Source organism: Pseudophryne corroboree, chromosome 5, assembly GCF_028390025.1.
Source record: "Pseudophryne corroboree isolate aPseCor3 chromosome 5, aPseCor3.hap2, whole genome shotgun sequence".
Classification (NCBI taxonomy): domain Eukaryota; kingdom Metazoa; phylum Chordata; class Amphibia; order Anura; family Myobatrachidae; genus Pseudophryne; species Pseudophryne corroboree.
The window spans coordinates 224,910,448-224,928,489 of NC_086448.1; the positions used below are offsets into that span (position 1 = coordinate 224,910,448).

Sequence of the window (18,042 nt, forward strand, 5' to 3'; positions counted from 1 at the left end):
AAATTAGTCACAAAGTCATTCCATTCAACGGCTGCTATATCGTGGGCGGGTGTAGTATGTCTGACCGGCGGTCAGGGGACCACCAGTCCGCATACCGACGCCGGGATCCCGGCAGCATACCGATGCCGGGATCCCGGCAGTGAGGGGCGAGTGCAGCAAGCCCCTTGCTTGCTCGCCGCGCTGCGGGCTCGGTGGCGACCGGTTCTATTCCCACTCTATGGGTGGGCACCCTGGAGTGGAAATAGTCCCTGTTGGTCGGCATGCCGACCATCGGGATAGTGAGGGGGCGGGATGTCGGTGGAGGTCATGTGACCGTCAGTCTCCCGACCGCCGGTCACATGAATACCACCCATCGTGGGCACATCGGCGAGTGTGTACCAGAAATAGGTCTGTGAATGACATCGTTCACAGACATAGAACATCGGGTGTGCAGCACTGCTGAAGTCCAATATGTCTGCAGATATATTATCGCATCATGCTGTGTGTATGGGTGGTCGCTGCACGACGGAGACTGACATCACAAAGGGGTGGGCACATGTAAATGCCCGTCCGGTTGTTACTTCAGGCACGACACATTGGGTCGACAATTAGTAAGTGTGTATAAACTTGCCAATTGTCAGACAGGTCGGTGGATCAGCTGTACGGCCGATCCGTTGTCCTATTGTGTACCCAGCATAAGTCTGCATTATACAGTACATTTTTGCATTGGTTATGTCCTAGTTTAGCACAGGAATGTGAGCCCTCTCGCAGAGATGAACACGCTATGGTGCAAATGTATCAAACCTTCTATAGAAGACAAGTGGAAAAGATGCCCATAACAACCAATCAGCTTTCAGCTATCATTCATCTAGTAAATTTGATAAACTGATAGCTAGAAACTGAATGGTTGCTATGGGAAACTTCTACACCTGGCCTCTATAGAAATATTCCTCATATCACATATAGAGCTAACATCACTTATAATAAGTCTGTGATGTCTAAGCTATAATTTATTCCTAGAAGCATTGGGTGTAGAGTTTATTTCTATTATTTTACTGCTGCACTTTTGACCTACTGTGAGTTTTTATCTGAAGTTCAGCAACTGATGCAAATATATTGAAAGATTAACAAAAAAACTCCACAGTGTATCATGCAAGTAATGTGATTACTTAACGAATTAATTCATACATTACTACTACTGTAGATGACACAATAGCATCAGGAGTAAAGAGGATCTCAGGGTAGTCATTACCTTAGGAAGTTCAGATATATTTTTCTTATGAGAGAGGAGTTTGTAGGTGTTGAGGTTGTTCTCGAAACTCCTAAAGCATGAACAGAAAAAAACATTTTGTATAAGTAATATGTTATAGCTACAGTTCCCATAGGCATCTGGAAAACATTGCAGCACAGGTTCAAAGAAATACTACAGAATGGTGTCTCTCCTCTGTCTTATCAGCAGGCTCTGTAGATAGTGGACAGGTTCAGCACCAGCAGCAGATGTGCCCAATATACGCCTAGCCTATGTAACATGCACCTACTGTATGGCCATTGGTCTTGCTTGAAAAACACACATTCACTATTACAATAACAATAACACTTCAAAAGTCTCTCTAACAGTGCAACACAACTATAATACGTACACAGACGCATAATATAAGCCAGAGCAACAGAGAAAGCACTTATCAGTTTGAACTGTGCATTTTCAGTCAGGCAATCAGAAGTGCTTTGCTAGTGCTGGCGGCCATTATCACCAACTGGTACTCAGCCTTCAAAAGAATTACTGTTTCTTTCCCAATTCTGCTTCTTCAGAAGCAGGCAGATGGAAGCACTAGAATCATACAGATCTGCCCAGGTGCATATGTGCACATCCAATTTCCTGACATTTCACAGAAGGGCGTAACACTCAGTCTACGTCAGCATCTATATGTGCCATTTATTGGACCATGCTTGGAACCATTTTTAGGTATGTTTATATTATTATTATTATTATTATTATTATTATTATTATTATTATTATTATTATTATTATTATTATTATTATATCTTTAATACTAAGCACATAAAAGTTACATAGATTTTATTAAATGGAAAGTATAGCTGACAGTGGGAGCAAAACACAGAACTAGATATGAGGATCACATGTTTCCTTTCTGTTACCAGAGATGTATTTGGTCAACTTTGATTTCAAGTACAGATATCCAGTTTTACATCCGCTGGAGCTGTGAGGCAGCTGTAGGATATATTTCTCAGGAAACAGTAGTACAATTCCGTTTAGGTTTCATTGCTTTCTGATACTTTAGCACAACATAAAGAACAGGAGGGAAATGAATTGCAAACCCTTCTTCTATACAAAGTAAAGCAGTGATTTACCCTCTGCCAGCATTACACCGAGGGGACTGAAGTAGGCTGTCAATAACAGCTGACTGTGCAAGCCATATCAATAGGCACACTGGCCACATTCATTATTAACCAGATTGTTGTATCTAAATACTAAAGGACACTCTGTGCTAATCGATACTAGCAGGCTTGAAAAATTAGAGTGAATTCACGTGTATATAAAAAAGAAAACAATTTATTCAATGAATTGATCCTATAGACCTAAAAATAGATACATACATGTACTTAATATTTAAAAACTGTATATATGCACAAATGACCACATATGTAACCTAATCAGATCTTTTTTCTATATAGCCGGCTATATGGTGGAAATCCGTATATAGGCGGATCGGATATTAAATATAGACTAGGTCCACAGTCTCTTATGTAGAGATTATCCTCATCACTGGTGTATTTATAGATGACCAAATATATTCCGCTTGTCAATTAAAAGAGACCATGCATTGGGATAAAAAGTTCATCACTTGATATTATTTAAAAAGTCTCAACAAACTCCTTGTAAGACTCTTTGAGGAAGCTCCAGGAATGAGCGAAACGCGTTAGAGAAAAAACCGATGACAGTATTATCTACCGTGGATATCCCTGTTTATCACTGTGCAAGCGCCGGACACTAGCGGTAATTTACCAGCGAGATTCCTGGATTATATACACGTGAATTCACTCTAATTTTTCAGGCCTGCTAGTATCGATTAGCGCAGAGTGTCCTTTAGTATTTGGTTAATTGGTTCTCCTATGTGTTTGGAGACCCGGTTTGTTTTATGCCTACACAAGCATAATAACACTCAGCAGCTGATGATTATAAATGCGTCCTATTTCTGAGTTTATTCAATAAGGTACAAATAGCGCCGGGAGACAATTGTTGTGAAACAGATTGTTGTATCTGGAAAGAACAATAAGTAGGGGCACTTGTCCAAACAATATGGTGTCCTCAGGTTCAGTGCAGACCTTTACATATTACACGTGTCCTCACACACCGTGGCTTCAGCTGCGCCAAACAGCCCCTCTCAGCACGCCAGGTTCCGGACAACTTGGCTGCGATGGGCGTCTTTTTCTGCATCTTATTCTCAGAAATAAAACAACTGAAAGAGACAAAACTACTCTGCTAGATACACTAATCAATTTTATGTGCAACAATTGTACGTCTGAATGAGTCTGACTCTGTGTACAAAGTGCTAGGATGCGGCGGCCACAGCATTTTCTCATGCCAAGTTCTGTTGTGCGTCATCCGTACCTTTGTACATGTATAATATTAATTCCTGTGCGGGTAAAGTCGCAGCGCCGTGTCTCTAGCGCACTGTGAGTGGGGCCTCACTGCGTCTGCGATGTGAATAAGATACAAAATTGAAAGTAGACTGTACGCTGCACCTCCCAGAGTGGCTCAGTCACACGGACATCTTGCATGTTGTATTGGGGTTAGATGTGTATGGACACATCTATACAAAGTAACAAGTTTTATGTAACAATAACTATTAATATCATAGATATTCTAACAATAAATTAAGGTAATAATATAATATGATCTGTACCTTCCACGCAGCATTACAGCATCTTGAAATCTCTGTTCATCCATCGCCTTCTGCACCTCTTGAGTCTTTAAACAAAATAGAGCATTTAGCCATGTATACGCCTTGTCTGTAAATGTATCTCAGTCCCGATGTTGTATTACTGTATTGTGTAATGCTGGGTACACACTAGACAATAAAGTTGATGATGTGGCCAATACCAATATCGCCAGCGAGGGTCATGCTGTCGGATGCAGCATGGCCAACATCCCAACCCCCCCCCTGCATTGGTCGTTGCTGGCGGTATCAACAAGTGTGTATGCACATGCCGATGCCGGCCCCACTGCCTGGTTCCGTCGTCTATTGTGTACCCAGTTTTAAGCTGGGTTCAGACTAGACAACAGTGTGTACCCAGCGATATCATGTGCAGCGGGTCCCTACATACTGGTGGCATCGGCAAGTGCATACACACTTGCTGATGCCACGAATGATGTGGAACGGCGAGGAGGTGGAGTGTGGGCCATGCTGTATTCAGCAGCATAGCCCTCGCTGGCGATATCAGCCATCGGACATGCATGCACGGCTGAGCGGCGAGGTCGCTCACGACACACGGGAGCACGCATCGCCAGTGACACAGTGCATACACACTGGACAATATCAAGATGTGTAGATATCAGCCATATCATCCACTTTATTGTCTAGTGTGTACCCAGAGTTACTGTAATTGTATGCTTGCTAGTAACTGAATCTTGCAATGGTTACAAATGTGTTGGAATTGTTATGGTGTGTACACATGGTGAGATATTTTCTTACAATTTTGACTATATAGTCAAAATCGTAAGAAAAGTTAGTGCAGATCGCAAGGTGAAAGTCACCTTGCGATCCCGATGCGCGGTCGGCATCGCAAGCCTAGATAGACTGTGCAGGCAAGTCAATTTTGACTATCTCATAGAAAAGATAGTCAAAAATGACACTTAGCCAAAATCGCACATAGTCAGTATCGCAAACACAGTTATTATATGCTTGCAATACCGACCTAGCCCCTGTCGCATAGTGAGAATCGGGGTTAGCCTGAATCTCACTGTGTGTATGCCCCTTAACTATTGCAATATTATACTTTTAAAATCTATAGTATTATGGAGTGACTAATATTGTGGTTAATGCTGAAATATCAAAAACACAGAGGAACAGACTAAGGGGAATAAAATATAAAAGAGGAGGGTGTTACGGGGGACAGCACAAGTTCCGTGACAAAATGTTACAGTATATTATTAAAGTCGTTATGAAACCTCTTTATTTTCTGATTTAACAGCATGCAATTAACATAACAAATGTCTGCATATGTAACTCCTTCGCCAGAAATTGAATCCCCCCCACCCCTTAGCATTAGTTCAACTTCATACAGTTTTGTACTACTCTAAATAATATCCCCAAAATACTATCTAGACTGATTTGCTAAATAATAAAAGTTCTCCCTAAAATGGGGAATGCGAGTTAGCGCAGGAAACAGCCGCACTTTACAGCAGCTGGAACTCGTACAAAACTGTGAATTCGAGAAGGGGCTGCGAGGGGTGTGCTATGCAGCACAGTTGCCGGTTTTTCAACACCGCTACAACGGCAACTCGTACACTTCACCCGCAATTGGATTTCCCACTTTAATGTTAAAATCAATAAACCAGACAGCAAGGAACAGAGAGCTAGATCAAAGCCTCTCTTGATAAGAAATCTGGGCAGAGCTTGCATTGAAACTGAATACTGTGATGGTATGCCAGGCAAGTTCTGCTACTAAACACAGCCAGTGACTGTTTCCCATTGCTCACGACAGTACTTTAATGAATATTCAGCTGTAAAGTGGATTAACAACTCACCATCTGTACGCATTCCATGAGAGGCAGGCGTACTGCTTGGTTTCCGCATAAAGATACCACACAGGCAGGGGTTTCTGGTGTGGCTTCAAGCAAGGCCAGGACACATTCCACTCCCATCCTACTGGCCTGTGAAGAGAATAGCCACAGTGTTCTTACAACGTAAGGTTCTAGACAAGATCTAATCCTAAAGCTTCTCAAATATAGAGGGTGCTATTTTAATAGTGGCTTCACTTTCTGTTCTATGACTGTGTCACACTTAATGAAGCCTATTTTGCACACATAGTTCATGGAAATACAAGGAAATAATCCTCATATGATTCCTGTAATAGTGTAGTCTAGATCATGTTTTTACACGTGATGTACAAAGTAGTGATGATAAATAATCAGCATTAGAAATATTAAGACTTATTTGTGAGCCACAGAAGAGCAAAACGCCAGCACAAATACTGATTTCTAAAACGGTATGTTTCCTTGCCAAATACATATCAGGCCCATGATAAAATAAGATTTTGTTTTGGGTATGTGATCATGTAAAAGAGGTAAGAGAGGGCATAATTCCAGCTATCCAGCAGGGTGTACAGCTTTTATCTCCTCAAGTCTCATCATATAGTCAATAGGCTTCCAGGTGAAATTCTGCAGAACAGCATCATTTTAGGAATAGTTCAATGACACCTCACCCTCGGATTCTACCATCCTAATGATTATTTCAGTGTCTTGTCTCCTAATGCAGAAATGTCTCTATACCATGGGAATAGTTTAATGACACTTTACCCTCAGATTCTGTCATCCTGAGGATTATTTCAGTGTCCTGTCTCCTAATGCAGAAATATCTATATACCATGTACTTGTCGTGCATTGTCTTGAACTGTAAGTTACTGTTTTCTTGTTTTGCTCATTTGTCTATGTATTTTGTTAGTCGCTACGGAACCTTTGTGATGTCATATAAATAATGGATAATTTAATAATCATAAAATCCCAATTTCATTCCTGTACTTTTAAGGGTATTAATTCTGAACCTTCAGGTCAAATACTGTAACAAGCACAAAGGTTACATATTATAAATATAGCTGTCTCTCCACTCTCATGATTAAGCTGACACACAAATGAAGCTAAACTAATCAGTAATGTAGTAGAAATACATGTTACAAAAAAAGGGTTACGGATCAATAGATCTACAGTGAGAAGGTCTACAATCATTAGGTCGACAGTGAAAAGGTCGACATGAACAAAAGGTCGACATGGTCATTAGGTCGACATATGAAAGGTAGACAAACCATTTTTGCATTTTATTGGTGTCATTTTCGCCATCTGAGCAAGTGAATCCCCAATTAGTGCACTGCGTTCCCTCACATGGCTCGCCTTCAGGCAAGGTTATTATTCTTAACAAGAAACATTAGTATCCCCCAGCACACAGGATGACATCAGCAACTGGATTTGATAACTACATGGTGGTAGAAATGTCACAGATCTCAGTTGCATACATTTGCAAGGCTATGGGAAGCCCCCAGGCCAACTACAAGGCGTCTCAGAGTACTAGGGGTACTTAACATTAAGTCTAAGTCCGGGGAGCGACACCCCACAAACCCAAGGGCAAGACACCCCAAGGCAGCACACCAGTGTGAGGCTATAGTGAATATTAGGAAGCAGAGGCTATATAATATGTATATATATATATATATATATATATATATACTGCTCAAAAAAATAAAGGGAACACTAAAATAACACATCCTAGATCTGAATGAATAAATTATTCTTATTAAATACTTTGTTCTTTACATAGTTGAATGTGCTGACAACAAAATCACACAAAAATTATCAATGGAAATCAAATTTATAAACCCATGGAGGTCTGGATTTGGAGTCACCCTCAAAATTAAAGTGGAAAAACACACTACAGGCTGATCCAACTTTGATGTAATCTCCTTAAAACAAGTCAAAATGAGGCTCAGTAGTGTGTGTGGCCTCCATGTGCCTGTATGACCTCCCTACAATGCCTGGGCATGCTCCTGATAAGGTGGTGGATGGTCTCCTGAGGGATCTCCTCCCAGACCTGGACTAAAGCATCCGCCAACTCATGGACAGCCTATGGTGCAACGTGGCGTTGGTGGATGGAGCGAGACATGTCCCAGATGTGCTCAATTGGATTCAGGTCTGGGGAACGGGCGGGCCAGTCCATAGCATCAATGCCTTCGTCTTGCAGGAACTGCTGACACACTCCAGCCACATGAGGTCTAGCATTGTCTTGCATTAGGAGGAACCCAGGGCCAACCGCACCAGCATATGGTCTCACAAGGGGTCTGAGGATCTCATCTCGGTACCTAATGGCAGTCAGGCTACCTATGGCGAGCACAAGGAGGGCTGTGCGGCCCCCCAAAGAAATGCCACCCCACACCATTACTGACCCACTGCCAAACCGGTCATGCTGGAGGATGTTGCAGGCAGCAGAACGTTCTCCTTGGCGTCTCCAGACTCTGTCACGTCTGTCACGTGCTCAGTGAGAACCTGCTTTCATCTGTGAAAAGCACAGTGCGCCAGTGGCGAATTTGCCAATCTTGGTGTTCTCTGGCAAATGCCAAACGTCCTGCATGGTGTTGGGCTGTAAGCACAACCCCCACCTGTGGACGTCGGGCCCTCATACCACCCTCATGGAGTCTGTTTCTGATCGTTTGAGCAGACACATGCACATTTGTGGCTTGCTGAGGTCATTTTGCAGGGCTCTGGCAGTGCTCCTCCTGTTCCTCCTTGCACAAAGGCAGAGGTAGCGGTCCTGCTGCTGGGTTGTTGCCCTCCTACGGCCTCCTCCACATCTCCTGATGTACTGGCCTGTCTCCTGGTAGCGCCTCCATGCTCTGGACACTACGCTGACAGACACAGCAAACCTTCTTGCCAAAGCTCGCATTGATGTGCCATCCTGGATGAGCTGCACTACCTGAGCCACTTGTGTGGGTTGTATGGAGGTCATACAGGCACGTGGAGGCCACACACACTACTAAGCCTCATTTTGACTTGTTTTAAGGAGATTACATCAAAGTTGGATCAGCCTGTAGTGTGTTTTTCCACTTTTATTTTGAGGGTGACTCCAAATCCAGACCTCCATTGGGTTAATAAATTTGATTTCCATTGATAATTTTTGAGTGATTTTGTTGTCAGCACATTCAACTATGTAAAGAACAAAGTATTTAATAAGAATATTTCATTCATTCAGATCTAGGATGTGTTATTTTAGTGTTCCCTTTATTATTTTGAGCAGTGTATATATATATATATATATATATATATATATATATAAAATAGAAGATACACATGAAAAGTGTAATTAAAAAAGTGATTAGTAGAAAATTATATTAAAGTGACGTACAAAGTGCTAAATTAAATGTTACAGTGTGCTTGTTACAGTGTGCTACCCCAAAGCAGCCTAGCCCCACCAGTCCAGGGAGCACCGCGCCCCAAGCTCATCCTCAAACTAATAACAACATATATTTGCTTAGTACATGGCCACATGATAATGGCACATACACAAATGTAGCTAATTGGGAGCAAGCCTACCTGGAGATACCCTTATATTCTTCTGTGGCACTGCAGGAACCAACAAGCCCTCCTAATGCGGTCCCATCCGTGCCTCTCAGAACAGCTGGGGGATACTAGTGTTTCTTTTTTAAAATAACCCCTCTCTTTCATGCACCTGGATGACATTACTAATTGGATAAGAGCAGTTACCAAACTTACTGTTACTGTTCTGAGAGGCACAAATGGGACCAGCATTAGGAGGGCATGCTGGTTCCTGCTGTGCCACAGTCAACTCCGGCAACTCGGACCCTATTACATTTTTATATATATCTCCTATATATGAGCCCAAGTCTGTGACTCTGTGCCTGGCCATAACGCTGGGCGGAATCACAGATGTGGGATGATCAGAGTCACTCCCGCTCCCCGCCTGAGCCTCGGCGCCTCTCCCCTGCCGCCTGCCCCAGCGAGGAGAGAGGCAACCCCCGCTCCTATTGCCGCCACAGTCCTCCGTCCGGTCCTCCCGGTACAGCCTGGCGGGGGAGGGGGGGGGGGGAGGGGGGGAGGAACATCTGCCTGGCCGGGGGAGATGTGCGGCAGCGGGGACAGCGCACACTGGTGTGCTCCCCGGCTGCCGAGGGAGATAAGCTGGCGGGGGAAGTTGTGCAGCACAGCGGCTCAAGCACCAGCGGGGACAGCGCACACTGGTGTGCTCCCCGGCTGCCGAGGGACATGTGCCTGGCGGGGGGGTCATTTGCCTGGTGGGGGGGGGCAGATGTGCCTGGCTGGTGGGGGGAGGGGGAAAATGTGCCTGGGGGGATATGTGCCTGCCTGGGGGGGGGGGACATGTGCCTGGCTGGGGGGGAGGTGTGCCTGGCGGGGGGGAGTTGTGCCTGCCTGGGGGGGGAGATGTGCCTGCCTAAGGGGGGGAGATGTGCCTGGCTGGGGGGACAGACCCCCTACCCCACCCGCTGCCCCACTGTACCCGCCCCTCAACCACCCGCACCGCCTCCGGACCCCCTCCCCCATCTGCCGCACCCCCGCACCTGTCCCTCCCCCACGCGCATCGCTTCTGGACCCCCTACCCCACCCGCAGCGCACTCTGCCCTTCACCACCCGCAGCACCTCCTGACCCCCTACCCCACCCGCACAGCCCCGCTGCTCCTCCCGACCCCTCCTTCATCTGCCACACACCCCCACCTGCCCCTCCCCCACGCGCATCGCTTCCGGACCCCTACCCCACCTGCGGCGCACTCGCCCCTTCACCACCCGCAGCACCTCCTGACCCATTACCCCACCCGCACAGCCCTGCTGCTCCTCCCGACCCCCTCCTCCATCTGCCGCACCCCCCCCCCACCTGCCCCTCCCCCACGCGCATCGCTTCCGGACCCCCTACCCCACCTGCGGCGCACTCGCCCCTTCCCCACCTAGAGCGCCTCCGGAACCCCATCCACCAGATCCCCATACCTGCCCCTCCCCTACCCGCAGCAACCCCGCCCCTCCCCCACCCATACCGCCTCCGGATCCCACTCCTCCGCACATCCCCACCCGCAGCGCCTCACGACACCCTCCCCCATCCGCGTTCCCCCCCACACCCACTGCATTCTGTACAGTGTGCCCTGCAGGCGCTGTTCACACCGCCGCAAGGGGCTACGCCCCCTTCATCATCCAACTCCCTTTCATTGTGCAACATTTAACCACTCACAAAACTAGGAATGCAGGTAATACTTCAAATAATACATATATTGAACGGCGTACAGGGGTTAAGGGGGCGTAGCCCCTTACGACGGTGTGAAGAGCGCCCGTAGGGCACGATGAAGCACCTAGTATATATATATATATAATTTTCCTTCCTAACATCCTTATACAGTAAAACGTACATGCAGGACAGAACATGATACTACATAAGTCTGGGTCTGACTGTGGTTCTGTATCATTTACATCTTTGGATTTATGTCAGTTGGATAAGTCCAGACCCTGTAACATAACTCCTACACAATTCCCAGAATTCTGAGTTATTTCCCAGAATGCAGTAACCTGGGCTGACAATAGGTAACCATTATAATGTAACTTACTAGAATTCTATCAAAGGCTGAAGGTGTTCCTCCTCTCTGGACATGGCCTAATATTGTCACTCGTGTATCCAACCCCAGGCATTTAACCACAAGCTGAAAGAGAACAGATATTTTTGCTCATGATCACTACTCAACATAAAACATAACATTTCATTACCTTTATTATGGTATTGATGGTCAGCTTACCAAACAGCAAATAAATCTGTATGTACAAATCTAAATTTAATTTACTGTATGCAATTTAATTTAAATATATTGTTATGCTGTGCTTACTGGTTACATAATTCACGTAACAATTACTTTGCTTCATCACACTCATTCTAATTAAGGAATGAGGATTACACATACTGTAATTCTCTTCATTAATGGCAGCCAGATGGTGTATCATTATAAGCCAGTGCTTAAATTAATGATGACAATCTCTGTCAGGTATATTCCTAGAGAGAAATAGAGAGTACAGTTCCCAGAGTAGAAGGTTTATCAATTCAAACAGTTTATTCTACAGATTTAAACGTTATAGAAGTGTAAAATGTTAGAACACACAGTTTCTTCTTTCCCATCGATGCCACTTCCTCTGCGTCATTGGGGGCAGATGTATCAAGCCTGCAGAAGTGATAAAGCAGTGATAAAGTGCAAGGTGATAACGCACAAGCCAATCAGCTCCAATATGTAAATTGACAGTTAGGAGCTGACTGGCTGATGCGTTATCACTGCTTTATCACTTCTCCAGGCTTAATACATCTGCCCCAGTGTTTGTCTGCACTAGCATATCTATTTAGCCTGTCCCATATTACTGACACTTTCCCTTCCACACCTATTTAGCCTGTCACACTTCACTGACACGTTCCCTTCCACGCCTATTTAGCCTGTCCCACATCACTGACACTTTCCCTTCCACACCTATTTAGCATGTTCCACATCACTGACACTTTCCCTTCCATACCTCTTTACCTTTCCCACATCACTGACACTTTCCTTTCCACACCTATTTTGCCTGTCCCACATCACTGACACTTTCCGTTCCACACCTATTGCATACCTCTTTACCTTTCCCACATCACTGACACTTTCCTTTCCACACCTATTTTGCCTGTCCCACATCACTGACACTTTCCTTTCCACACCTATTTTGCCTGTACCACATCACTGACACTTTCCGTTCCACACCTATTTAGCATGTCCCACATCACTGACACTTTCCCTTCCACACCTAATTAGCATGTCCCACATCACTGACACCTTACCTTCCATACCTCTTTACCTGTCCCACAACACGGACACTTTCCCTTCCACACCCTATTTAGCATGTCCCACATCACTGATACCTTCCCTTCTATACCTCTTTACCTGTACCACATCACTGACACTTTCCCTTCCACACCTATTTTGCCTGTCCCACATCACTGACACTTTCCTTTCCACACCTATTTTGCCTGTCCCACATCACTGACACTTTCCGTTCCACACCTATTTAGCATGTCCCACATCACTGACACTTTCCCTTCCACACCTAATTAGCATGTCCCACATCACTGACACTTTCCCTTCCACACCTAATTAGCATGTCCCACATCACTGACACCTTACCTACCTCTTTACCTGTCCCACAACACTGACACTTTCCCTTCCAAACCTATTTAGCATGTCCCACATCACTGACTCCTTCCCTTCTATACCTCGTTACCTGTACCACATCACTGACACTTTCCCTTCCACACCTATTTAGCCTGTCCCACATCACTTTCATCTTTACATACTGTATGCTCTTATCACTCTTAATAGTGTTATGGTTTAGAGATATACAGTATAAGTTTCCCTGGGCATTAGTGTTCTATTTTATACAGTTTTTTTAAAGGGACAGACAGGATTTTTACTAGAATATTCAAATACATTTGTTTGTATTTAACAGTATATAATAAAAAAACAATATTCTATTAATTTACTTTTAGATAATATTTACAAAACAAATTATTTTGCGGTTATAACATAAGTTCATATGGATGTAACAAATCCTAACAGGTGGGAGTGAGTGGGGATAGGTCCTATAATGGGTGAACAAAAATGGGATGATGGTGCCTTTTTTAAAGATTTGGGACACATATTCTGTTTAGCATTAATGCATTTTTGTAAATGCTATTGTATTAGAACTGTTACATGTAGATCACTGTTATTAGTGTGATCTATTAATGCAGATATATGAGAGCAAGCTGAATCAGTTCTGGCTGTCACTAGGCTGAAGGAAGTCCCAGTGATGGCACAAGGGTGAGGTTTATATTGAACATCATGTAATAATGATTTTGTACCTGGGCTAAAAGTACTGGAACCCGAGTCTGCCACTGTGATTCCAGCAGAACAAGGGAGACCCACTGATCTGGCAAGACTTTATGCTTATAAATGCCAACTGAAACATCATTAAAATCAGAGCTCCATGAAGAGACAGCTCAGGATGGGGGAGGGGGAATTACAGAATACGATATAAATCATGCATAACAAATTTTATGTTTTGGCTGAAGATAGCTTTTACACAAATTATTCATGGAAACATTAGCTATCTCATTATTGTTTTGTTACCAACATACTGTAGTATATATAGTACAATAAGGTGATTACGTCAAGGATAATTGCATAAAATGCTACAATGAGACACAAGACAGAGGCTGCTTTGCCCAAACAATCTTATACTAATCAATAATTTAAGATCAGACCTTATGCACACTGTTGCATACTAGTTACTTCCAGGCTGGTACAATGTGAATAAAAAATCCAATACAACACTATAGTACTTACATCTTTAATCTTTTCTGAACTGATCGGTTTGTTATGACAATCAATGGCTCCTTCTGAGACAATAATGATATTCAATCTTTTCTTTCTTGCACGGTTCTAAGAAAAAGAACATTAACAAATACTAACTGCAGTATAGCTTCAGCTGGCAAATTACCAGTGGTTGGCTAACTTGTGGCTCTCAAACTTATGCAAAACTACATGTTCCAGCATGCTCTCACAACCACATGTTTTTCCCCAAACAATATGGATTGTATACATAATTATGGGTGAGATTTATCAAATCTTGGAGAGAAAGTACCAACCAATCAGCTTCTACCTGTCATTCTGCAGGCTTTACTAGAAAAAATAAGAATTTACTCACCGGTAATTCTATTTCTCGTAGTCCGTAGTGGATGCTGGGAACTCCGTAAGGACCATGGGGAATAGACGGGCTCCGCAGGAGACTGGGCACTCTAAAAGAAAGATTTAGTACTATCTGGTGTGCACTGGCTCCTCCCTCTATGCCCCTCCTCCAGACCTCAGTTAGGGAAACTGTGCCCGGAAGAGCTGACACAACAAGGAAAGGATTTGGAATCCAGGGTAAGACTCATACCAGCCACACCAATCACACTGTACAACTTGTGATAACCATACCCAGTTAACAGTATGAACAACAACTGAGCCTCATTTAACGGATGGCTCATAACAATAACCCTTTAGTTAAGCAATAACTATATACATGTATTGCAGAGAGTCCGCACTTGGGACGGGCGCCCAGCATCCACTACGGACTATGAGAAATAGAATTACCGGTGAGTAAATTCTTATTTTCTCTGACGCCCTAGTGGATGCTGGGAACTCCGTAAGGACCATGGGGATTATACCAAAGCTCCCAAACGGGCGGGAGAGTGCGGATGACTCTGCAGCACCGCATGAGCAAACTCAAGGTCCTCCTCAGCCAGGGTATCAAACTTGTAGAACTTAGCAAACTTGTTTGACCCCGACCAAGTAGCAGCTCTGCAAAGCTGTAAAGCCGAGACCCCTCGGGCAGCCGCCCAAGAAGAGCCCACCTTCCTTGTGGAATGGGCTTTCACCGATTTTGGATGCGGCAATCCAGCCGCAGAGTGAACCCGCTGAATCGTGCTATAGATCCAGCGAGCAATAGTCTGCTTCGAAGCAGGAGCGCCAACCTTGTTGGCTGCATACAGAATAAACAACGAGTCAGACTTTCTGACTCCCGCCGTTCTGGAAACATAAATTTTCAAAGCCCGGACTACGTCCAGCAACTTGGAATCCTCCAAGTCCCTAGTAGCCGCAGGCACCACAATAGGCTGGTTCAAATTAAATGATGATGCCACCCTAGGGAGAAATTGGGGACAAGTCCTCAACTCTGCCCTGTCCATATGGAATATCAGATAAGGGCTTTTACATGACAAAACCGCCAATTCTGACACACGCCTAGCCGAAGCTAAGGCCAATAGCATGACCACTTTCCACGTGAGATATTTTAGCTCCACGGTCTTAAGTGGCTCAAACCAGTGGGATTTCAGGAAATCCAACACAACGTTAAGATCCCAAGGTGCCACCGGTGGCACAAAAGGAGGCTGAATATGCAGCACCCCCGGAACAACGTCTGAACTTCAGGCAGTGAAGCCAGTTCTTTTTGAGAGAAAATGGATAGGGCCGAAATCTTGACCTTTATGGATCCTAATTTTAGGCCCATAGTCACTCCTGACTGTAGGAAGTGCAGGAATCGACCGCGCTGGTTTTCCTCTGTAGGGCCTTCCCGGCCTCATACCAAGCAACCTATTTTCGCTATGTACAGTGAAAAAGTCTTGCTGTCACGTCTTTCCTAGCCTTTATCAGCGTAGGAATAACTGCATCCGGAATGCCCTTTTCCGCTATGATCCGGCGTTCAACCGCCATGCCGTCAAATGCAGCCGCGGTAAGTCTTGGAACAGACAGGGCCCCTGTTGCAACATGTCCTGTCTGAGAGGCAGAAGCCCTGAGTCCTCTGAGAGCATTTCTTGCAGCTCCGGGTACCGAGTCCTTCTTGGCCCCTTCGGAGCAAAGAATATTGTTCTCACTCCTCCTTTTATTACAATTCTCAGCACTTGGGTATGAGAGGAAGAGGAGGGAATACATAGACCGACTGGAACACCCACGGTGTTACTAGTGTGACCACAGCTATCACCTGAGGGTCCCTTGACCCGGCTTAAAACCTTTTTTAGCTTTTTATTGAGGTGGGACGCCATGGAGTCCACCTGAGGCAGTTCCCATCAATTTGCAAACTGCGTGAAGACTTCCTGATGAAGTCCCCACTTTCCCGGGTGGAGGTCGTGCCTGCTGAGGAAGTCTGCTTCCCAGTTGTCCACTCCCGGAATGAATACTGCTGACAGTGCGCTTACTTGATTCTCCGCCCAGCGAAGAATTCTGGTGGCTTCTACCCTCGCCACCCTGCTCTTTGTGCCGCCTTGGCGGTTTACACGAACCCCTGCGGTCTGACTGGATCAGAACCGGTTGGTCGCGAAGCAGGATCTCCGTTTGACTTAGGGCGTTGTATATGGCCCTTAGTTCCAGGATATTGATGTGAAGGCAAGTCTGTTGACTTGACCACAGACCTTGGAAATTTCTTCCCTGTGTAACTGCCCCCCACCCTCGGAGGCTTGCATCCGTGGTCACCAGGATCCAGTCCTGAATGCTGAATCTGCGGCCCTCGAGAAGGTGAGCACTCTGTAGCCACCACAGGAGAGACACCCTGGCCCTGGGGGATAGGGTGATTAACCGATGCATCTGAGGAGGTGATCCGGACCACTTGTCCAGTAAGTCCCATTGGAAGGTCCTCGCATGGAACCTGCCTAAGGGGATGGCCTCGTATGATGCCACCATCCTTCCCAGGACTCGAGTGCAGTGATGCACTGACACCTGTTTTGGTTTTAATAGATTCCTGACCAGTGTCATGAGCTCCTGAGCTCTCTCTATCGGGAGATAAACCCTTTTCTGGTCTGTGTCTAGGATCGTGCCTAGGAGAGGCAGATGAGCTGTAGGAACCAACTGCGACTTTGGAATATAAAGAATCCAGCCGTGTTGCCGTTACACTTCCAGAGAAAGTGATACGCTGTTCAGCAACTGCTCTCTTGATCTCGCTTGTATGAGGAGATCGTCCAAGTACGTGATAATAGTGACACCTTGCTTCCGCAGGAGCACAATCATATCCGCCATTACCTTGGTTATGACAATCCTGTACCGCAATTCTGAGGTACGCCTAATGAGGTGGATAAATGGGGACATGAAGGTATGCATCCCTTATGACCCGATTCACGATAAAGTCTCCCTCTTTTTAGGCTTGCCCTGAACGCTCATAGCGATTCCATCTTGAACTTGAACCTTCTCAGGTATATGTTCAGGGATTTTTAATTCAATATGGGTCTGACCGAACCGTCTGGTTTCGGGATTACAACATGGTCGAATAATAACACCCTCTTGTTGAAGGAGGGGACCCTTGACCACCACCTGTTAAAGATACAATTTGTGAATTGCAGTTAACACTGGCTCCCCCTCTTGGGGGGAAGCCCGCAGGGCCGTCAGTGTGGGGGCATCTTCTCACAGTCCAGCTTGTATCCCTGAGACACAATATCTATTGCCCAGGGACCTAACAGGGAGTGAACCCACTTGTGGCTGAACTTACGAAGGCGTGTCCCCACGGGGCCTAGCTCCGCCTGTGGAGCCCCAGCGGCATAGGTGGATTTTTGTAGGGGCCGGGGAGGACTTCTGTTCCTGGGAACTAGCTGTGTTGATCCCGCCTCTGACAAGAAAGGACGCACCTCAGACTTTCTTGTTTCTTTATTCAAAAGGCTGCATTTAATAATGTCGTGCTTTCTTATGCTGTGCAGGAATATAAGGCAAACTAGCAGAATTACCAGCTATAGCTGTGGAGACCAGGCC

The 18,042-nt window shown here is 45.3% G+C and overlaps 1 protein-coding gene across 5 annotated transcripts in view; it reads right to left on the reverse strand.

The window, feature by feature from the left end:
- Nucleotides 1-18,042, reverse strand: part of PFKP (phosphofructokinase, platelet) — a 185,923-nt gene that overhangs the window by 87,584 nt on the left and 80,297 nt on the right. For all 5 annotated transcript variants that reach the window (XM_063922151.1, XM_063922153.1, XM_063922154.1 and 2 more), the window contains exons 8-12: nt 14,119-14,214; nt 11,332-11,424; nt 5,750-5,875; nt 3,906-3,970; nt 1,232-1,301 (exon numbers count right to left, since the gene is read on the reverse strand). In XM_063922151.1, the coding sequence (XP_063778221.1) occupies nt 1,232-1,301; nt 3,906-3,970; nt 5,750-5,875; nt 11,332-11,424; nt 14,119-14,214 (450 nt within the window). The remainder of the gene's footprint in view (nt 1-1,231; nt 1,302-3,905; nt 3,971-5,749; nt 5,876-11,331; nt 11,425-14,118; nt 14,215-18,042) is intronic.